At 47.3% G+C, this 23,245-nt stretch overlaps 1 protein-coding gene and 1 long non-coding RNA gene across 3 annotated transcripts; both read right to left on the minus strand.

The window, feature by feature from the left end:
- Positions 1–7,954: 7,954 nt before the first annotated feature.
- On the minus strand, positions 7,955–9,872 carry LOC117650479. Of its 2 annotated transcripts, none has more exons than XR_004588038.1 (6): positions 9,731–9,872; positions 9,435–9,550; positions 9,007–9,149; positions 8,734–8,929; positions 8,461–8,656; positions 7,955–8,383 (listed from the first exon to the last, which is right to left on the minus strand). It is a non-coding gene; the product is annotated as an uncharacterized LOC117650479 (long non-coding RNA). The 2 variants fall into 2 exon arrangements; XR_004588039.1 differs by having other exon boundaries at positions 9,435–9,547; positions 9,731–9,816.
- Positions 9,873–14,457: 4,585 nt separating this feature from the next.
- LOC117651142 (collagen alpha-1(I) chain-like) lies at positions 14,458–22,734 on the minus strand. Its single transcript, XM_034394944.1, has 7 exons — positions 22,355–22,734; positions 20,015–21,424; positions 17,996–18,631; positions 17,322–17,471; positions 16,825–16,888; positions 16,606–16,749; positions 14,458–15,143 (listed from the first exon to the last, which is right to left on the minus strand). The coding sequence occupies exons 1-7, from the start codon at positions 22,544–22,546 to the stop codon at positions 14,887–14,889; spliced, it is 2,853 nt and encodes a 950-aa protein (XP_034250835.1). The 5' UTR covers positions 22,547–22,734; the 3' UTR covers positions 14,458–14,886.
- Positions 22,735–23,245: the final 511 nt, after the last annotated feature.

Raw genomic sequence — 23,245 nt, forward strand, 5'->3', positions numbered from 1 at the left:
TGCAGGCAGCGCCGCTTCGCCACTTCCGGGCAGCGATTGGACGGCGCAGCGACGCCTGGGACTCTCAGGTGACAATGAGCTGCCCGCCCTCGGCACTGATTAGTTGGGGGCTTTCCGGAAATCTCGTTATTTCCTGTGTAGAAACTGTGCTATGTGCCACAAAGATCCGGAACACTGCCAATTTTGAAGGGAAGACTTCTGAATGGAATGCCATAATTCAGGACAGTTTTTCCCCTCCTGAGATTTTTCAATAAGTCATCGCGTCCGACCGAGCCATCGTCAAAGTCGGACGAATCGTGGACGATCACTCTGAACGATACCCCTCAACACTGCTCTCTTCAGTTCAGACCTACGAGGCTTTCGATTTTACATGACACTAATATTTAACGCGACTCGCACTAAGTCTCCGAGGTATCAGCAAAATAATTATGAGGCACTGTTGAATTGCCTCAGAAATGAGTCGTATTACGAAGAATTTTGGTTTGCTCCATAATACGACATTTCCTTGTAGATTTTATGGTGCCTTCGTTTTCATCTAATTAGGAAGCGACGCATCGTAGAATTTATTGTGTGCGAACACAAAATAGTGCCTAGTTTTTATGGTGCAGGCATGACGGTTTAATGTCGAGCGAGCAGAAATTTGAGGCCGACGCGCTGAGGCTACATGTGCATTCGGGGACTACTTTGTCCAAAGACGCACAAGCCCTACACCACGACCCGCCCGGCAATGAATAATGTATCGCGAAATAAGCTATCACGATGAGGGACTTACGGCAGCGCCTCTCGCCTTCATCTCGCCGACGTGCTCGTTGCCATAGCGACCAGCCTGCAACAACAACAACAAAAATCCCATCAACGCCATGCGTGGGCTTTGCGTGTCACTCGAGTGACACTCCGAAATGAACTCGGAGACAGTCAAACGGCCTCCTTTGACGAAGAACTGCGACCGTCGTTGCAACACTCCGAAATTCTTCCAGTCGATTTGGCATTAGTACAAGAAGAATTTTGTGGAAACACGATACACGGTACAAACGGTTCCTGGTTTTCACAGGAAGCCTATGGTTAACACTTTGGTGATTTCCAAGGAGTTCCGGGGAAAACCAGGAATCGTTTTTACCGTGTACAAACTAAATTTGTTCACACTTTGCTTTTTTTGCTTTTTTTTTGTGTACAAAGAAAACGCCTTATATATAACAAAGACAAAAAGGCTCCATAATATGCTCACACAAAATTCTATGTTCTATACAGGAAGTGTGCTAGGGGTGGCTAAGAGCCGGATTCTTCTCCCATCAGAGACTTCACTTTGACACCCTCGCGTCGGAGCCTGTATACTGGACAACGGCTAGGGTTGGAACTCTCTCTAAATGGCCCAAATTTTCTTCGTTTTTTCTTACGCTTGTAGTGACCTTGTCCAGAGCAGGACAGACCATTCTAAGGCGCCGCTCTGCCAGATTAGAGAGAGAGAGAGAGAGAGAGAGAGAGAGAGAGAGAGAGAGAGAGAGAGAGAAAGAGAGAAGGGTGGAGGCGGAGCTCTCATTACGTCATCAGCGACAAACGATCCCATTAAAGCAAGCCCGGCCCACACAACTCGAGTATTTCCGGGCGCGTCCACGGCGTCCACGGCGTCCACGGCGACCACGGCCTCACCATGCAGCCGCAAGAAGGTGGAGGCACAGCCTCCCGAGGCACGGGCTGCGGTCACGGCCACTTCGGCCAACCTGCCATTAGCAATGCAGATGGACAGCTTTGGGGAGGCAGGCCAGGCCGGCTGCCTGCCTCAGCTTCTCATTTGTTGGAACGGCGGCAAGCGTCAAAATTTTGCCATTATAGAGCGATTTTCTAAACAAGAATTTATTTTGTGAGTGCGGGAGGGACGCGCGGGGGTGCGGAGAGCACGAAAGAGGTCATCTCTCTGTCAAGCTGACAATAAGAACACCCCGCGAAAGAACTTTCACACACCGCACCGCACCGCGCGGCCGAGACGAGAAAAGCAAGATGAAATGAGCGGGCGTGAAAGTAAGACGGAGACGAGTGGCGCGCCGGAGGAGTCGGGTTGGACGGGCTGCCGCAAAAAAAAAAAAAAAAAAAAAAAAAAAGAGGGAAGGCGAGAAAAAAGAAAAAGCAGAGGAAAGTGCTCAAGTGCGCCAACGCCGTCACCTGGCCGTGGATTAGCAGGGACAGCGTCGTTAGAGAGAGAGAGAGAGAGAGAGAGAGAGAGAGAGAGAGAGAGAGAGAGAGAGAGAGAGATTAAAACAAGAAGTGTTGTGATGAATGAGCCACTGCACAGACCCGACCCACTTACGGCAAGGCTCTTTCTAATTGCGGGTTGGTTAGGAAGAATCCCACCACAATAATGGGTTCCGATTCACAGAGCCTGTGGTCCGCTACATCCGCTACACGAGGCTAGGCGCAATTTCGGAACGGGTCCATTGCGGTGGAGCTGCACAGTAAGCCGGAGGCGGCCAAAATCCCAGACTGGGGCCCGAATGGGACCTGAATGGGACTCAAACTGAAACGTGTGACCCCACCAATGGATTGCATTTCGAAAGAGGAATTTGTTTGCGGGGTCACTTACGTTCGGTTCAAGTCCTGTTAACGACTCTGGAGCTCAATAGGCGTGTAGCGCTTTGGCCGCCTGTGTCGGTCTTCTGGCTAGTGTTTTAAAACTACCGGTCATTTTCAACCCTGACGGTCATTTGCGGTAAAATTGGTAATTTGCCGTAATTTAAAACAAAAACGAAAACAAAAACGAAAACAAAAACGAAAACAAAAACGAAAACAAAAACGAAAACAAAAACGAAAACGCGAAAACGCAATTACCGTCAATTACCGGTAAATTACCGTTTTTTACCAGTAAATTTACCAGGCTTTAAATTCCTACTTCTGGCCCACTGTCTATCGGTAGTGCTGCGGCGAAAACAACGCCAGCGATTCCCAGACGCGTCCTGAAAAAAAAAGGGTCTATTTCCCTGGAGCCTGCCGGGAATCGTGCGTTCCTGGAGGCGCCGCGGTCTCAGTGCGCTGGTGGCGAGGGGAGGCAGAGCATCGGCCTGCTTTCCCCTTGTCTCGGGTAGCACGCGGCTCGCCCATTCTTCTTCTGATTGCAGCGAGGACGACTCGAGTTTCCAGTGTCGTGTCAAGCCGTGCTACGCCGAGACAGGCACGCCAAGCCGCACTACGTCCTCGAGCCGAGCCTCTCCGACGCGTTCGAGGTCACTTTACCGTGGCTATGAGGAGCGCGCGCTGCTCCGCGCTGCTGCTCTACCCTGATCTGCCCTGCTCTGCAGCTCCCCCAGTATCGCGACGCGGGAGGGGAAGCGGGTCGGACAGCTTCGAGAGGCTGGGGCAGGCTGGGGTGGGGCGCGGCCTCGCGTCGCGCTAGCCAATACCCATAAATTCCCCAGTCAGCCGGGAAAGAAATTACTCAAAGTTAGTGGTCAAACCGAGGCCGAGTGCGCCGCGGGCAGCCCAGCCTAGGCCGTCGCACTGCAAAAGTCGACCCCGCACCGCTGCAGCGGTCAGAACGCGTCAAACGGGCAGAGTTTGAAAACCTCTAGACAAGTTTTGGTCGGACTTAAGTCTCGCTAAAATTTGATCAGACCAAAATCAATAAATACAACGGGACGAGCCAATAAGCGACCAGTCTTTCCCAAGGTAGCCTACAGTTTAGGTATAAGCGATTTCCAGGGAGTTCCAGGAAAAACCAGGAACCGTTTTAGGAACCGTGTTCACTTGCTATAGTTTTCCCAGTGCGGCCGCCCTCGCCGTGTGCCTGCCCTTCCGGGTGGGAAATGAAATTCCCGAAGCACGGCGACCGGTGCTTGTCTTTCCGATTTAAAACTTTTTGAACTTTGGCCCGCGGCGCCGACAAAGAGACGCGGCCCTCGACGGACGGACGGACGGACAAGCTTGGGCCGAGTTTGGAATCACGTAGCCAATCCAACGCCTCGGGGAAGAAAGAGGAGCAAGGGACAGCCGGGAAAGGCAGAGCATGCAGAGACCGGAAGGAGAAAGAGAGACAGAGACAGAGAGACAGAGAGACAGAGGGACAGGAGAGAGAGACAGAGAGAGAGAGAGAGATACGGAAGTTTTAAGTAAGGTTTTGAGAGTGCCTACGCCCACACTCACGATCTCTCACCCATTCACATCCATACCCACACTCCTCCACGATCTCTATCTCTCTCTCCTCTCTCTCTTTCCTCTCTCCCTCTCTCCTCTGTCTCTCTCTCTCTTCCTCTGTCTCAGTGTGGCGTCGTTGTGACCGTTCGCCTCATTTTGGCTAGCGTGCACCACACTGCACGAGAGCCGGACTGGTCATGGCGGCGGCGGAGTTAAAGGGTTCGGGGTGCGGCCGGGTTCGGCAGACCAGTCTATAGACGGTGTGGAGTGTGGTGTGTGAGAGAGAGAGAGAGAGAGAGAGAGAGAGAGAAGAAAGAGAGAGAGAGAGAGAGAGAGAGAGAGAGAGAGAGAGAGAGAGAAGAAAGAGAGAGCGTCGGGGTGGACGCCTCGCGTGTCCGACCAACAAAAAGGCAAAAAAGACGTGAGCGCCAGAAGAACGGTGCAGCCCGCGTCGAAAATAAAACAACACGCCGCAACAAAGTGTATGGACGGCAACAGAAGCAGTGGAGAAAAAACGATGGAGAGAAGAGTTAGACGGCAGGAGTGACACCAGTAGTCACAGCAGTAGCGACAGCCGCTGCGGCGCAGCGTCCTCGGCGTCGTCGTGCGAAACGGCGCCGTCGCGGCCAGACTTCGCCGGCTTCGCAAACAATAAACGTCACCATTGTCCTCGCCTACATGCGGCGCGGCCCAACCGCGGGCCCGACCCAAGTTGCTTGCGTCTGTCAAGCCCCAAGTTAGAAACAAGTGCGTGTGTGCAGAGGCCTGCAGGCTGGTCCCCCCGGCGGGGCCCGGCGCTACAAGGGTCGTAAGCCACACGACACCTCACTCGCCCCGCAGCGTCCACCCCGACGCTCTCTCTCTCTCTCTCTCCTTCTTGGTACCAGCCTGCAGGCGCGCAGCTGAGATGATACCAGTTCTCCTAAAGTAACTTCATCTAATGCTCTGCAGCACTCTTCTCCTAAACACATATTTTTCACCTAATGATAAATTCGCCTAAACAATAATCTACTAACACATGTCATCTAAATATTCCTCTCCTAATCATTTCTGTCCTAAACATTTTTCTCCTAATACGATTAACACAGTATGATAACCAATATATAGTAAAAGCTACTGGAAACAATCCCCTGGAGTTGCAGGTGTGGCTGAGGAGGCTCCAGGACCGGCCGCAGGGCAGGGCTCACGGTCAGCTGGGTGCCTTCATCAAGCCCCTGGAAATGCAGGCGTGGCTCGGGCGGCTCCAGGACCGGCCGCAGGGGGCTCACGGTCAGCTGGGTGCCTTCATCAAGCCCCTGGAAATGTAGGTGTGGCTCGGGCGGCTCCAGGACCGGCCGCAGGGCTCACGGTCAACTGGTTACTTTCTCTAAGCCCCTAGAAATGCAGGCGTGGCTCGGGCGGCTCCAGGACCGGCCGCAGGGCTCACGGTCAACAGGTTACATTCATCAAGCCCCTGGAAATGCAGGTGTGGCTCGGGCGGCTCCAGGACCGGCCGTAGGGCTCACGGTCAACTGGTTACTTTCTCTAAGCCCCTGGAAATGCAGGTGTGGCTCGGGCGGCTCCAGGACCGGCCGCAGGGGGCTCGCGGTCAGCTGGGTGCCTTCATCAAGCCCCTGGAAATGCAGGTGTGGCTCGGGCGGCTCCAGGACCGGCCGCAGGGCTCACGGTCAACTGGTTGCCTTCATCAAGCCCTTGGAAATGCAGTTGTGGCTCGGGAGGCTCCAGGACCGGCCGCAGGGCTCACGGTCAACTGGTTACTTTCTCTAAGCCCCTAGAAATGCAGGCGTGGCTCGGGCGGCTCCAGGACCGGCCGCAGGGCTCACGGTCAACAGGTTACATTCATCAAGCCCCTGGAAATGCAGGTGTGGCTCGGGCGGCTCCAGGACCGGCCGTAGGGCTCACGGTCAACTGGTTACTTTCTCTAAGCCCCTGGAAATGCAGGTGTGGCTCGGGCGGCTCCAGGACCGGCCGCAGGGGGCTCGCGGTCAGCTGGGTGCCTTCATCAAGCCCCTGGAAATGCAGGTGTGGCTCGGGCGGCTCCAGGACCGGCCGCAGGGCTCACGGTCAACTGGTTGCCTTCATCAAGCCCTTGGAAATGCAGTTGTGGCTCGGGAGGCTCCAGGACCGGCCGCAGGGCAGGGCTCACGGCCAACAGGTTACATTCATCAAGCCCCTGGAAATGCAGGTGTGGCTCGGGCGGCTCCAGGACCGGCCGCAGGGCTCACGGTCAGCTGGGCGCCTTCGTGGAGTTGCAGGCATGCCTACAATGGGGCCAAAGTCCGATCTTTGTGCCTTGACGATAGCAGCAATTGAAGGAACAAGTGCACCTTGTGCGGGTGGTGACCTGCCGCATTGTTCGAGCTGAATGCGGTTCGCTCGGGCACAACAACTAGGTAAGAGGTGATCAAACGGACAGTGGTTCAGAGGTGTATGTTGTTCATGGTTTTCAGATGATGAAGCTGGGGCTCTTCTTCTTGTTTTATACCCTCTTGAGGAGTGAACCAAGAATGTGGGTCAAACATAGGAAAGAAAAGAGAATTCAGTTTATATTCTTTATTAAAATTTATTAACTTTCAAACAACAAATCATTTGAATTTAGTTTTTCAATGGATGCAGTCCCTATGATGGGCTCCTACAACTCTGTGAAACCAAACGTGGACTTTGTACTCCACACTAGGAAGTGCAGAGTTTGCAGTCTCAACACTTCTGAAAGGTAGGCAAAACGTGCTTCTTTGCCCCTGTCAGTAGGCAAAAAGGGCTACCTCCCCCCCCCCCAAGCCGCCTCTGGCACGTAAGTCCACTTCGGTGAACTACTCATTGCCGCAGTGGTGTTCCATCAGCAATGTATGTAGACTACGCAAGTACAACCGTCGGTGCGCCACCGTTTACAATTTGCATTACACAATTGAGTTTGTAAAGGTGAAGTCTCCACCGTCTCCAGGACCACGTCGTCGCTTACCTACCACCATTCGACTTCATCATAAAGCCACCAGGCGGCTTACTTGCCAGGCGGCGGGGGGTGAAGTTATCGATTGGCAATGCCAGTGCCCTTCGTGCGAACACGCAAGAGAGGACATGCGGAAGAGTTATTAGGTAACATGCTAACTCAATCCCACACCACCTTCGGGAAGCAACATCTAAGTTAAGGGATGTAGGCTTTTCTTGCAAGAGTGCAAGAGATGGTATCTAAGTACGGTACGCAGGTACAATCTCTCAAATTGGGGTGTCTTGGCTCCGGCCGGCCTCAGGCCGGACCCAGGGCTCCCGGCGACCACACTTCCCACAACGCCTGCCTGGTAGGCAACCGCATGGACTTTCGTACGGAAGGGGTTGCCTAGACGTCCAGGCGCTCACCGCTGCTCGGAGCCTTCGGGCCCGCCGGCTGCCAGGTACGGCTTGCCGCCCCGCAGGACAACCGACCGGCGTCCTGGTGGCCGGCACCACTGTCAATGTCCCGAGATGAAGAGGCTTGGGTCAGGCCGGCCCCGGGGCGCACGGCGGCCACGGCCACGCTCTCGCCATCCCGAGATGAGGGTGGCTTGGCCCTCGCCGGCCCCAGGGCTCGCGAAAGCCCACGCTCTCGCCTCCCCCGAGATGGGTGTGGCATGGCTCAGGCCGGCCCCAGGGCGCACGGCGGCCACGGCCACGCTCTCGCCATCCCGAGATGCGGGTGGCTTGGCCCTCGCCGGCCCCAGGGCTCGCGAAATCCCACGCTCTCGCCTCCCCCGAGATGGGTGTGGCATGGCTCAGGCCGGCCCCAGGGCGCACGGCGGCCACGGCCACGCTCTCGCCATCCCGAGATGAGGGTGGCTTGGCCCTCGCCGGCCCCAGGGCTCGCGAAAGCCCACGCTCTCGCCTCCCCCGAGATGGGTGTGGCATGGCTCAGGCCGGCCCCAGGGCGCACGGCGGCCACGCTCTCACCTTCCCGGGACGATGGAGGCTTGGCCTGGACCGGCCCCTGGTCTCACGGCGGACTGGCTCACCCCGGTCGGACGAGCATGCATAGGCCTATAGCGGTCCTGCTGACCCAATAAACTAAAAGATCATGAAGATGAACCTTACCTCAACGTCACTCAATTCACCTACTTCTACGCTTCAGCACAGCAATTGCCATGAAGACTTGAGAAGCAGTCAATAGGCAGGTAGTCGTGCAGATGTTCTTCTTGGCAGTGGTAGTGCTTGTTTGTCATCTCAGGTCTTGCAGCTGGCTCCGATGAAAATGCTGTCACAAAACTTTCCTCCCTGATGGCTCAATTGTCGAGTCCTGAAAATTGAAAAATAACTGAGCAAGAGTTGTCGAAATAAAAAGAAAAGAGCTCCTTGAGAAAAGTGTTCCGTTACCTTTCATGTCTACAGTAAAAGCAGATAGATCAACACAGGTGCACTTGTGTAGCACACATCACCGCAATAGGCAGGTAGTCGTGCAGATGTTCTTCTTGGCAGTGGTGGTGCTTGTTTGTCATCTCAGGTCTTGCAGCTGGCTCCAATGAACATGCTGTCACAAAACTTCCTTCCCTGGTGGCTCCATTGTCGAGTCCTGAAAATTGAAAAGTAACTGAGCAAGAGTTGTCGAAATAAAAAGAAATGAGCCCCTTGAGAAAAGTGTTCCGTTACCTTTCATGTCTACAGTAAAAGCAGATAGATCAACACAGGTGCACTTGTGTAGCACACATCACCGCAATAGGCAGGTAGTCGTGCAGATGTTCTTCTTGGCAGTGGTGGTGCTTGTTTGTCATCTCAGGTCTTGCAGCTGGCTCCAATGAACATGCTGTCACAAAACTTCCTTCCCTGGTGGCTCCATTGTCGAGTCCTGAAAATTGAAAAGTAACTGAGCAAGAGTTGTCGAAATAAAAAGAAATGAGCCCCTTGAGAAAAGTGTTCCGTTACCTTTCATGCAGTCAGGTAGTCGTGCAGATGTTTTTCTTGGCAGTGGTAGTGCTTGTTTGTCGTCTAAGGTCTTGCAGCTGCAGCTGGCTCCGATGAAAATGCTGTCACAAAACTTCGTTCCCTGACAACTCATTTGTCGAGTCCTGGAAATTAAAAAATTATGAAAAGGGTTATAGGAGGCTAGGAGTGGTTTGAAAGGAGAAGAGGCACTTGAGAAACCACACTACACAAATGTGTTTAGAAGCAACAGCAGGATTCGCTCGTCTGTCACACCCAAGCATCAGTGGCAGGGTTTCGCAATGGAGTTTAAGAGGATTGAGCTGATTCAATCACTGGGGCTGATTCTAAAGGTGACATGTGAATCAGTTGACTGGTGAGCTTCACTCTGACACCAAACGAATTCATACTCAACATTAGTCGGCACACACCTGACAAAATGTTCCCCTGAAGCTGTCTCTATCACAAGAGGCCGGCAATACGATGGAAAGCACTGGATGTGATTTGAAGTGGGAAGTCACACTTGGTTTTTGATGGAGTCAACCTGCTGAAAAATGGATGGCAATAGAACCGCACTTCCTTTTTTTAACGAACACTTTGAGTAAGAACATTGCAGCAAGAGGTTAAGAGGTTAGGTCAGATTAACAAGTGCTCTGTTCGTGAAAACATTGTCGCACACTCATAATTTCAACAAGGAAAGAAGGAATTTAAAGAAAAGATGGCTCACCAGTACTGATAAGTCCGCGTTGTAGCAGAATAAGAGGGAGAGATGAAGTCCGTTGCAACAGGTCTCAACCGTCATTTTCAAATGACGAAACGCTCGTTTGCACTGGAAAGCCGAATGTTCGCTTCTTGTTGTTAAGGTGTGCACAGTCAAATCATTGGCAAGATAAATCAAACATTTCATACGGTTTGGCTCACAATCAAAGGAACTTTTCCAAGCGTCACAACAATATGGGGTGGCCTGTTTTGACTTGCCGTTTGGCCGTTTGGCTGAGATTGAGAGTTGGCGGAATCGATATATCGATGGTTCTGAGGCCCAGGCAATCATTTTAAAAGAAATACCACTACAGGTAATACAGCTATGAAAAGCGTGTATCAAATGTATTATGTGTATCCAAAAATAAAAATTTAAACGCGTACCGTGGAGATTTAAGAATGTAATTGTAATGACCGAAAAGCCATCTCTTCCCGGCATCCGGCAGCGCCATGTTGTATTTTGCGCTGCTGTGTTGTTGTTATTGTTGTGGCTGTTTGCCGAAGCAGAAACCTCTCCATATCATTATTATCAAATCAAACAGCGCGATTTAAAATAATAATAATAATAAGTCTGTGTGTACGAATCATGGGCACCTTTCGTTTGAGGTCCTGAAATTGGCCGATTACTTAACTGTGAGAGCGGCAAGTTTCTCTATTAACCCTATCACCTGGGTTTGTACGTTTCAACAACTTTTTTCATTTTCCTCCTCCTCCTCTTATTTTTGACGACATGTCGGCAAAGAGGCAGGCAGGCATGTCGTGCATGATCTGCTTTGGTAGCTACTCGCAGCTTTATCGGGTTGTACGCAATGGCCTTAACCTCCCTGTCCTTCACCACCACTAAGTTATCCTCAGCATGCCCAAACTAACGTGCCCTTTTGAGCGTTGAACACTTGAAATGAAATGTATGGCCACACCAAACAGGTTGGCTCTGTATTTCATATCATTCCAAGTTCCCATTGGTATCCCAGATCAATTGAGAAGCATTTTCACATTGATCCGTCTTACACAGCGTCTTCTAACATGGGCGCCTTGGCACTGCTTACGCTTTCTGAGAGCAGAATGTGATTGAATATGTGTGGGTGTGTTTTCCAAGAACTTAGATCTTGCGCACTGATATCTGTTATTATTTTTAACAGGCTTTTCACCAGTTTCGCCTTCAGACCCATGATGGAGCCTCCGGAGAGCAGTTGCTGATAATCAGTGTTGGAGTTCCTTGAGCTGGCGGCAGAAGCAGAGCCTGCAGTTTCGGTAAGGTACAAATATTGCACTCATCCGTTTGACCATTTCAAAGTGAAATGGAGAAGTGTTTCCAATTCAAACTGTTCTTCAAACAGTTCTTGTTGAGTCTACGGGCCCGATGCCAAGAGTTCTTTGGTTTCATCCTAACTTTATGGTGGAATTTCCATCGATACTGTTTTAAGTACTCAACTAGTAAATTCGAGTTTTGAAATGGGTGCTGATATTCATGTCAGAAGCCTGTCTCACTTTCCTTTCTATTCTAGTCAGTGGCGTGTCATGTCATAACTTTTATTTGGGTTTGATGACAATCAAATTGATTGAATAATAATTCTTAATGGTTTCAACTTTACCTTTTTTTTCCTCTAAAAGTTCACGTTAATGAACCTTAATGAAATGTTTGGGATGAATCTATGTTCGGTGAAGCAGTTCCTGTCTTCCCTCATTTTTAGCTCAATGTATATGACAGTGTCCAGTTATTGTGTTGGACAGAAACATTCAGCGTAACTTTAATAACTATTGGCTTTTGTGTAGATGCTAATGTCTTCCCATTACTCTTTATTTTATTTCCTTGTATTCTCTTAGAGTTTTATTGGTGTGGTTTTCATCTTATTGTTTGTCTTTATTTTTTGCAGTTCCTCAAAGTGCTTGAGGCATTACTACAATTCCAAAGGGTCAGTTTTCCTTTCACATCAAATCGTCCAGGTAAACATGAAATTGCTTTTCCCATTCATTTTATTGTTCTGTTTGATACTCAAGTATTAATAGGTTTTTCTTTGTAACAGGTCAACTTACTCTCCAGTCATTTATTTCAACTGAATTATGTATGCCAATATTGGCTTCTAGACTCAAAGCAAGTATTTGTGTACTGCCTCCTATCTACTGTTGGCTGTTCTGAAAATGGATCAATCACCGCTCTTACTAAAGGTAGTGTCTGCGATTCAATCAATCCTACATTTACTTCAATGTCGAGTTCTCATATAGAACAAGAGCAACTTGTAAATTCTTGGCCGTGAGTGTCAAATTTTAAATTTGTTTGTACCAAATGTTTGTATTGATTTGTATTTATTTAAAACCGATGGATACCTTGAAAAGATTATTTTTATTTGGCATATGTAATGGTTCAGGTGTCATTTACGCTAAGTGATAATGGTCAATTGAAGTGCGCACAAGGACATTGTGTACAGATTGGTTGAAGAAGGCTTTGAATTTTCCATTACCAAGGTCTGCTGTGAAAGTTTATCAGCGTGACTTGATACTGCTCCGCATGCTGGTTTCTTATCATAATGTGGGGCTGCCTAGCAGAAACTGCTCGTTGTCGGATCTTCTTCAATGGATGTTTATGTTTGTTTTTCAGTATTATGGAGGTCTCCACAATTTTGTCTCAATTGGTTGTCACATCCACTTCGTCCCTCTCCTCGTTGTTATGTTTCAGGATTTGAAATTTAGTCAGATCCTGCTTGCCTTGTCTGACTGCAGTACACGTCTACCATACTCCGATACTGTCTCTCTTGCAGGTATGCAAGAATGGCCAGTTATACTGTCGAAAGTGGTGTTTAACTGGTGTTTAGGATGTGGTGTATATCTTTCACATGCAATGACAGTTACCAGTGAAGACACTCGTTTTTAATTTGGATGTAGTGTTTGTGAGAGGGAAAACTGTACCCATCACTGTATTCTCATCCGAATGCAGGCTGCGGTTGATTGGAAATATTCCAGCGATCAGCTGGTCATGCCTCCAAGGATTGCTTGTGCACCATTGTTCAGAATAAACAAGTTGAGGGGCAGGATGTATGTTTTCAGTTCTGTCTTGGTATGCGGTGGTTTCAACATTGCAATGGACACTATGAACGAATTGATTGAACGAGGCTTTCAATTTTCTTGGAATTCTTTGCGCGCCCCAAGTCTAACATGGGCGCCTTGGCACTGCTTACACTTTCTGAGAGCAGAATGTGATTGAATATGTGTGGGTGTGTTGTCCAAGAACTTAGATCTCCCCCACTGATATCTGTTATTATTTTTTAACAGGCTTTTCACCAGATTCGCCTTCAGACCCATGATGGAGCCTCCGGCAGAGCAGTTGCTGATAATCAGTGTTGGAGTTCCTTGAGCTGGCGGCAGAAGCAGAGCCTGCAGTTCTGGTAAGGTACAAATATTGCACTCATCCGTTTGACCATTTCAAGGTGAAATGGAGAAGTGTTTCCAATTCAAACTGTTCTTCAAACAGTTCTTATCTTTCTACTTCTTCTCCCCTTCCTCCTCCTCCGCCTTCCCGGTGTTCCTTTTTCATCCCCTGCCTTTCAGCCCTACTCGATAGACTGCAGCCCTTGTTGAGTGTACGGGCCCGATGCAAACAGTTCTTTGGTTTCATCCTAACTTTATGGTGGAATTTCCATCGATACTGTTTTAAGTACTCAACTAGTAAATTCGAGTTTTGAAATGGGTGCTGATATTCATGTCAAAAGCCTGTCTCACTTTCCTTTCTATTCTAGTCCGTGGGGTGTCATGTCATAATTTTTATTTGGGTTTGATGCATTTTGGCTGGTCTATCATTTAAAACGTATGCACTAAATGTGTTGTGTTGTGTGATCAATTATTTTTTGAACTGCAACAGACCTCTCAGATGTTTGCTTTTACGTCATCAGGCTGCTGCCAAAGTCACCCTGCTAACCGGCCATGGATGAGGAACTACTTTCAATTTGTGGCTTTGTCTGCGTGCGGAAGGAAGTGGATCATTGGAGATGTTGTAGTCTGCTGACTGCATGGAACTGAGGTAAAGACTAAATCCAATTTACACCAAGTCTTCATATGTACCTATTAGGTCCTGGAATGTCTGCATTATTTTGCTGAAATTTCCTTAGCAATAGTTGGTAATTCTGATTAGTTTTAACTGCATCTTTGTTTCTGTTTTTCCTAGGCCTGCAGTGTGACAATGTGCTGCCCTCTTGTAAGCAAGCAGAGGAAAAGGACCACTACCTTCAGTCAACAATTTAACTACTCTCTGGTCTGAGGCTGTTTCATTCCTGTGGGTGGAAGCAAAGAGGTAAGAGGGCTCTTCTTTGGTGTGTTTGTGAGATGGTATGGACTTTTTCTGCATTTACCTATTTTGCATTCTTGCTTTTCTTTCTCAATGTCACTCATTGAAAGATGTTGCCTTTAGGGGCTTATCATCAAAGCAAGGAAGTGAATGGATTTTTAAAAGAAATTGATCCAAATCTCAGAACAAGTATGTTGCGTGGCTTCTCTGACCTCTTCTTAAGTTACCCTGTGTGTTTTCCCTCACCGACTCCTAGTTTTCCTTCATGTTAGGGAGGTTCCAAAGTTGCTTTTGGTTTGACTGACTATGCTTCTTATTGTTCCAGGTGTGCACCCTGCACTTCCCAGTTCCCTTGATGATCCTCGGTTTATCTGCGAATGCTGAATGTTACCTTATAAGAGAAAGGGCAATTTCTTTCCCACCAGTATGACCATGTCAGTTATTTTTTTATTCGTTTTATTGTTCATTACTTTCATTTTTGCATCTGCTATTTTACAATCCTTACTGATTTTACTTGCCAATAAGTGTAATAACGTCAAATGTTATGTCAATAAAGAAAAAACATATCTAAATGGAACTTTTGATGTACAAACTCAACATTTAAGAAGTCAAAGCTCCAAGCACAAGAAAATACAGATACAAAATATCAGGTTCCACTGATACCTAAAAATTGAATGTAGGAAAGTAGAAAATAATTGTATGGAATTACATGTAGAAAATTATTGATAAGAATTGAAGTAGAAAACAATTTAAAAGAAATGGAAGTTAAAAAAACATTGTGTGGAAAAATACAGTACATCCCTGGTTTAGGCAGGACACAGTTCGCAAGGGATGCACTGTATACTAATCTACTTTGAAATGTGACGTTGCGGTATAATGTTAGGAATTTCTATGACATTAATTGGAACTTTACAACAAGGACAACAGTTTCCTACTTTTAACCATTCTAATATGCAGAATGTGCACATATCTTTGCGACACTTCTTACATTTGTATGGCGGCTTAAGTACTTCTTCCAGGCACACTGGACAATCTTCATCCACTTCTTGACAGGTGACTTGTTTACTCAAGTTAGGTTCTTCAAATCCCTGGTGGCATGGAGAATCTGAAAGTAAACATGATAATTGAAGCATTATAAAGAGGCTTTTAATGCATAAGGAACTGAACCCATACCCAAAGTTACAGATATATAAAATTGCAATGCTAACAAAAGTGACACTGCCTGAACATGAACAAAAGGCTCTACTGAGTACCTGTTCTAAAGACGTCAATTTACTAACTACAAACTACTTTCACACCAAATAATGTTTACATGTGTCTCATTGGGGATCAGAGGCGATGTTTGAGGTCAAAATAATTATAACGTCGCCAGTCTCATTGGCTTTGTGGGTTTCTGGTTCTAAACACAAAGATAGAAGAACCGACAGGTTTCATAACTTGATGATAAGTTCAATCCTACTTCCATCATTGTTAACAGAGTTGCTACTCCAGATACTTTTACACACCACATGAAATTCATTCTTTAAGCCTGATTGACATTAAAAGAAACTTTGCAACTAATGTATTTTTAAAAGGAGGAAAACATGTAACTTTAAAAGCACGACCTCTTTAAGTTAAACCATCAAAAAGAAACATTTGGAACTTGCTAGTGAATATTGCAGACAGTGAACCAAATAAAGTTTTCAGATGTCCCAAGAGAAAGCAAGCAAACATGAAATGTCACTAATTTTTAGAAAAGATGTAATCAAAATTAATGTAATTGGCCAAGACAATTCATTCAGCATCCAGTTTTAAAGATAGCTTACAAGTGGAACCCGCTTTTCTCTTCCAGAATAACCTCTATGTACCTTTTACTCATTAAACATCTTCTCCCCCCCTTCGTGGAAAAGGGGAGAGACAGGACGGAATCCCTCTGGCAGAAGCCCCTTGCTTTTCAGCTCATTTATTTCGTCTTGATACTCTGAGTTTTGACATCGCTTGTAAGCTTCTTTCAAATTGGATGCCACTCTTGCTTCTATTATTGAAAGTGATGCAAGTCTAGAAGACTGACTGGGACCAGCTGAAGGCAAGAAAACAAAATTTTATGAACTCACATTATTTAGATTTTGATCATCAATTGTCCTCAAAGGGTTCCATTTCATCTGCTGGATCAGAATAGTCCCCTGTGTGTTAAACGGGAACTATTAAATTTCTAAAATGATGGTAGTGAATTAGAAGTCATGACAACAATAAACAAAGGGAGGTATTTGGTTATCCCAGCGTCATTCATTGTGAATGACACTTCTCGCACTCAAGATATTTATTTTGTAGTTCTTTGAGCTGCTTTACCCCTTCAGATTTTGAAAGGAAGATTAAGGAAGGCATGAAGACAAGGCATTTGCTCTGAACAGGACCAAGTAATTGCCATACTTGTCTAATTTACAAAATACTAACCAGTGTTAAAAATTCTAAATAATATTTTAATAAACTGCAATTAATGACTACCCAAACTTCTTTTGGTTATTGCTATTGACTAATCTGTTACACCCTTTTATCAAAGTTAGTTCAGAAATTATCCTTCTACTAACCTTCTTCATATTTGGAAGATCGAAGAGTCCTCTTTTTCGGTGGTTTTTTCTCCTCTGAAGGATTTTGATAGAATTTCTCAGCCTCGTCCCTTAGGGCAGCCATCTTCGCCTTGCTGACTCCACGTGCTTTGGCAGGTTTCTTAGCTGTAACCATTGAACCACATTGATAAGTTTACAAGATAAATACCAATACAGCAAGTAAGGTTCTTGGATCCGTACAATTTTTTGCAGCTGGGGCTGGGGCCTTCCCTTTGCCCTTTTTGGTGGAGACGACATCATCAGGCTGCACAGAAAATATCATGAATGTTAAAAATCCACTTGAATATTTAACACAATCACCTACAGGGATGTTGTTAAATTCTGACAGTTGCTTTGATGTCTGAATGGAAAATCCATCAATAAACAACCTTTTGGTTTTATTAAAAATTCTAGTCAGGGAAAGATAACAAATTATCTGTTTAGAAACAACAACATGCAATCTTTACAAACTAAAAAATTGGTTGTAAGAATACTGCTTGGATCTTATTGATTTAAAGCACAATTAGGCTACCACAAATGCGACAAAGATACAATCAATTACTTGGCAGAAGTATTGTCGTACTACAATCCATTCATCAGAAAACAGCACAGAGGGCTTATCATATTGTGATACTACGGTGCAGTCCAACTTAACAGCACAAGTGTAATTGATTGCTACTTACAATGTAAGGACTTACTTTGTTTAAATCAGGCAGATAAATTGCCCCGCAGTTAGAGCTGTCACCTTTGACCATTCGAGTGGGCTCATCGTCATCATCCTCATCATCTAAGCCGTCATCATCGTATTCTTCCTCATCTTCATCGTCTTCCGTTTTAGAAAGAACAACCTGAGATCAAAAAAATTTCAAGATATGTAAAGAAGACCAAAGGTGAAAAGAATGCAAGCAATATATATTTGATAAGTAACAACACACAAACAATAAGACATAACGGCAGCTTGTTTAGCAAAATGTGGTGAGATTTATTTATACATTGATGTATGTATAGTTATTTATGATCATGGTATAGGCATTGACACTGAAAACATGCACTGGTAAAACGGAAAGAGTAATTGAATGCATTATTCAAAACAGGGCTAGTTAAAAAGTACCTGGGTACTTTACCTAGGTACTTTTTTGGTACCCATAACTGTACCTAGGTAAAAATATAAAGTATCTGTCCCAGCCCTGATTCAAAAATGCAAATGCATGAAGACTGTACGCTTGAATTTTTGAAAAATTGTCACGAGCATGTATGTGGTTGAAAGAGGCGAAACAGAGAACATTCCTAGTAGCTTAGGTGAGCATAGTGACCATTTATCTAGAAGAAAGGTAAAGGCCCCTTCAATTTGATCAATGCACCAGTCAATTACCTTTCTTCTCTTGACGCCTCCAGTTCGTTCTGGTGCTGCAGATGGCCCCGGATGCTGCAGAGGCTGCTGGAGGCATTCACTCGGTTCAGGGCTCCACCGGCCCTCCCCGTCATGGTGGTCATGGGCTACAGATGGCGGCGGCCCAGCATGCCCAGTAGCAGGAGCAGGCTGTTCCTGGTGGTAGCCACCACCAGCACCAGGTTGGGCACCCCAATGCCGCTCACCGGCTTGATGGGCAGTTGTAGCAGATGGCGGCGGACCAGCATGCCCAGTAGCAGGAGAAGGCTGCATCTGTTGGTAGCCACCACCAGCACCACGTTGGGCGCCCCAATGCCGGTCGCCGTCATGATGGGCAGTTGTAGCAGATGGCGGCGGCCCACCTTGCCCAGTAGCAGGAGCAGGCTGCATCTGTTGGTAGCCACCACCAGCACCAGGTTGGGCGCCCCAATGCCGCTCACCGGCTTGATGGGCAGTTGTAGCAGATGGCGGCGGCCCACCTTGCCCAGTAGCAGGAGCAGGCTGCATCTGTTGGTAGCCACCACCAGCACCAGGCTGGGCGCCCCAATGCCGCTCACCGGCTTGATGGGCAGTTGTAGCAGATGGCGGCGGCCCACCTTGCCCAGTAGCAGGAGCAGGCTGCACCCCGGGTGGAAAGAAGTTTAGTTTTGACTAGTCTGGACTGTAGTCGTAGACTGAGTGCCCAAACTGCAATTCTTATAGCAGTCAAAATGAGAAAAACCAAAGATTTTTTTTAATTTTGGACCGCAGTCGGGAAAAGTAGTTAGGAATGCGTTGGATGTACTTTCCCAAAGAAGTTTCGTTTAGACTCCTCACTAGACTTCAAACGATGACTCAATTTTAAGTTTAACTTGCTTCTGTCTGCATTTTCCCAAACGTAATTTAGACGGGGAAACTATACAGTAGTTTCATTTAGAATTTTATCGGTTTGGCTGCAGTTTATCTCTACGTTCCAAGCTCAGTCGCAACTGTGCTCTTTTCTGCATTAGTTTTTGCACATATCCAGTATACTTTAAAGGTGCTTTTTCGATTATTGATTGAATTGCAAAAATATTATTCTTAGGTTTCAGTTTCGTATTGCGTACAAGATTTGCAGACCCCAAAGTTAGATGGGAACGTCAATCGACTGCAGTAGTTTTTTGGGGGTTCTTACGGGGTTTCCAATTTTGTCTTGTTTTCCCGTGGAAACGAAAACAACCCCGCAACAAAACAGAAATTAGCTACTCTGTCATTTTTTACCAACCCCTTTTTTTCGAAAAATTTCTGCCTTACCGGCACACGGTGGACGTCACTTAAAGGATGACAATGGCGAAGAAAAACGATGTGGATAAGGATCGAGTGCAAAAAATCTATTGTAAAACTGCAATGAAACTGCAGTTAAACTGCACCATCCGACCGGTGTGCCCCCAGAACGCCTTATCATGTGGTCCAGGTCGGATGCAGCAGCTCGCATGCCCGCTTGCCAGCGTAGTGGATAACACACCTGACTCGCAACCCAAAGGACCGACGATCGAGTACCGCCCAAGTCCAACAACTTCAACATCGAAAAACAGTTTCTCTACAGAATGAGAGGCGACGGGGTTCAAAAAAGCTTCCCAAAAAAGGAAAAAAAAAATTTTTTTAATTTTGCGATTGAAATTTGAACACTATACTCGCAACTACAGCTACCATTATAATTGTCGCATACACTTGCGACCCTACTTTTAATTAGGGTCGAAACTGCAACCGAAACTGCAGTGTTCGAAAATACTACCAGAATATCTGTATTCAAACTGCAGTCAAACTGTAGTTTCACTAAAAAACTACACTCTAAGTGTAGTTTACTGTAGTTTAACTGCACTGAAACTGCATTGATCCATCTGCAGTCTGACTACCATTGTTTTGCAAACAGTTTAAACTCAGAAAGAATAGATTTACTTCACTTCATCTCGAGACGTTCAATAGTTGTCCTGCAGTCTTAAACTGAGTTAAGTTGCACTTTACAAGTACAGAAAAAATTACAGATCTTTCCACCCGGGTCTGTTGGTAGCCACCACCAGCACCAGGCTGGGCGCCCCACTGCCGCTCGCCGACATGATGGGCAGTTGCAGCAGCACGCGGCGGCCCAGCTACAAGCCCAGTAGCAGGAGCAGGCTCATGCAGCTGTTGGTAGCCATCACCAGCACCAGGCTGGGCGCCCCAATGCCGCTCGCCGACATGATGGGCAGTTGTAGCAGCACGCGGCGGCCCAGCTACAAGCCCAGTAGCAGGAGCAGGCTCATGCAGCTGTTGGTAGCCACCACCAGCACCAGGCTGGGCGCCCCAATGCCGCTCGCCGACATGATGGGCAGTTGTAGCAGATGGCGGCGGACCAGCATGCCCAGTAGCAGGAGCAGGCTGTATCTGTTGGTAGCCACCACCAGCACCAGGTTGGGCGCCCCAATGCCGGTCGCCGTCATGATGGGCAGTTGTAGCAGATGGCGGCGGACCAGCATGCCCAGTAGCAGGAGCAGGCTCGTGCAGCTGATGGTAGCTACCAACACCACCAGGTAGGTCGCGCCAATGCCGGTCGCCGTCATGATGGGCAGTTGCAGCAGCTCGCGGCGGCCCAGCAACATGCCAAGTAGCAGGAGCAGGCTCATGCAGCTGTTGGTAGCCACCACCAGCACCAGGCTGGGCGCCCCAATGCCGCTCGCCGACATGATGGGCAGTTGTAGCAGATGGCGGCGGACCAGCATGCCCAGTAGCAGGAGCAGGCTGCATCTGTTGGTAGCCACCACCAGCACCAGGTTGGGCGCCCCAATGCCGGTCGCTGTCATGATGGGCAGTTGTAGCAGATGGCGGCGGACCAGCATGCCCAGTAGCAGGAGCAGGCTGCATCTGTTGGTAGCCACCACCAGCACCAGGTTGGGCGCCCCAATGCCGGTCGCTGTCATGATGGGCAGTTGTAGCAGATGGCGGCGGACCAGCATGCCCAGTAGCAGGAGCAGGCTGCATCTGTTGGTAGCCACCACCAGCACCAGGCTGGGCGCCCCAATGCCGGTCGCTGTCATGATGGGCAGTTGTAGCAGATGGCGGCGGACCAGCATGCCCAGTAGCAGGAGCAGGCTGCATCTGTTGGTAGCCACCACCAGCACCAGGCTGGGCGCCCCAATGCCGGTCGCTGTCATGATGGGCAGTTGTAGCAGATGGCGGCGGACCAGCATGCCCAGTAGCAGGAGCAGGCTGCATCTGTCGGTAGCCACCACCAGCACCAGGTTGGGCGCCCCAATGCCGGTCGCTGTCATAATGGGCAGTTGTAGCAGATGGCGGCGGACCAGCATGCCCAGTAGCAGGAGCAGGCTGCATCTGTTGGTAGCCACCACCAGCACCAGGCTGGGCGCCCCAATGCCGGTCGCCGTCATGGCGGTGGGGAGTCCAAATCTGTTGTACCTGTTCAATCAATCAATAATAAGCAATGAAAGGACCACCAAAAGAAAACAGGGTAATTCATAGGTTCCCCTCTGAAAATATAATTTTCCGCATAAGGTAAAGGGCCTGTCTCATCAGATATTATTTATTTATTTTGGTGGTCATTTCATTGCTTTTGTCTAAAGACAGATTTTTAATGCTTCCTTTGAGATGTCTAAGCGACATTGGAGGCAGCTGACTTTAAGCGTTACCCCAATCGAGTAACATTTTAGGAATTTTGCCGGAAAGGGGTGGAATTTGTTGTGAGGCAATTTTGACCCCTCCCTCCAGGTGGTTTTGGGCTTATTTACAAGAGAGAAAGTTACTTTAAGTTAAGAATCTGTTTTGAGCCCCATCTGAGTTGTTAGGATGGAGCAAATATGCATCTGAGTCCAAAACAATTAATTTATCGAGTTACAAAGACTTAAGATTATAAAGTTGACTCCAGAATCCATAAATGAAATGTATTTTTGATGAATACTTGGGATAATAGTTAGGGCTACATAAAGGATGCTTTGGGCCTGATTTGGTCCAGTTCTGAGTCGGAGTATTTGAGATATGATAATTGCGTAAAGTTCCTATAATGTTAAAAGATTGGGGTAACGCATGAAGTCAGCTGCCTCAAAAGTGGCTCAAAATAACTCTTTTATATGCTCTTTCATCTAAGAATAGCTTTGGGGAAGTGGGACCTTAATTTAGCAGCATTTTAGCACTTTGAAATTTTCAACCTTAAATTGCGCTAAAATGGGTAAAAATGGTTTCTTGTCGCCAAATTTTGGTCCGATTGCAAAAATTATTTAACAGGGAGTCTCTCCTAGTGAGGGCTTCTTGAAAAAAAAAATTGGTAGGCCAAAACTCCACAATGACCCAGAAAGTTGATTTGGTTTCAGAAAGAAAGCATCCAAAGCTTACAGGATGGGCTGCTGTTGATGGCAGATAAGAGGATGCCCGCCAAGTAGGGGCCTGCTGCTGAGAGGCGCTGGCTGCAAGGTGGCCCCAACGCTGCTCGCCTTCATGATGCATCATAGGTGCACCCTGTTGCGGAGGACCTGAGGACGGTTGCCACATTCTGGAGGGACCAGTTTTGGACCGCCTACGGACCATTAGAACTGAAACACAGTATTTTAAGATTCTTGAGTGCTGCTACAGATAATAACAAAGACAACCAACTATAATTATAACAACTACTTGTATTTCATTCTGCACTCGACTCTTCAAAGTTTTTTTTCTAAATTAACATTGGCATCTTGATGTCGGACATCAAGTTAAATCAAAGCACACAATTTACACTAAATTGACATGTTGGCCGAGTTTACAAAATTGAATTTGCTAAGATCCTGAGTAGTTTTGAACTTCAAAATTCCAAAAACATTAAATAAAACCACCATAATCAATAACATAAATGAAGCAATGTCTTGGTGAAGATAAGACATCTCTGGGCTGCTCAAACACAAGCTACGTCAGGGTCGGTCAAGCTGTGTAGCCAAGTACGGTCTCTACGTACGGAAACCCCGTGTTGCCTGACCAAAGACTCGGGAGAGGTTATGTTACAACATAAGCTGGTTAACCAGACTAGTAGACTGTGTTTGAGACGAATCTGGTCTTAAAACATTTCAGCACGTAAATACTATAGGATTTAATGAGCTATTTTGAGGATTTAAACGCAGATATAGAGAAACCGGTTGAGTGGTCTTGATGCGCGGCTGCGAGCGCTAAAGAAAACAGCCTCTACCATACCCCAGATAACGCACTCACAACAAAATACAACCACTATATTAAAGCATAAAACATAAAAATCATAAA

Source organism: Thrips palmi, unplaced genomic scaffold, assembly GCF_012932325.1.
Source record: "Thrips palmi isolate BJ-2018 unplaced genomic scaffold, TpBJ-2018v1 HiC_scaffold_5, whole genome shotgun sequence".
Taxonomy (NCBI): domain Eukaryota; kingdom Metazoa; phylum Arthropoda; class Insecta; order Thysanoptera; family Thripidae; genus Thrips; species Thrips palmi.

Bases quoted from the DNA above. Each gene is read 5' to 3' on its own strand.
- LOC117651142 (XM_034394944.1), bottom strand. From the start codon at position 22,546: ATGGTCCGTAGGCGGTCCAAAACTGGTCCCTCCAGAATGTGGCAACCG. The intron at 18,632-20,014 runs GTAATTTTTTCT...CCCGGGGTGCAG, and splicing joins AGACCCGGGTGGAAAGATCT to CCTGCTCCTGCTACTGGGCA. The intron at 16,750-16,824 runs GTACGGATCCAA...CAATGGTTACAG, and splicing joins AGCCCCAGCTGCAAAAAATT to CTAAGAAACCTGCCAAAGCA.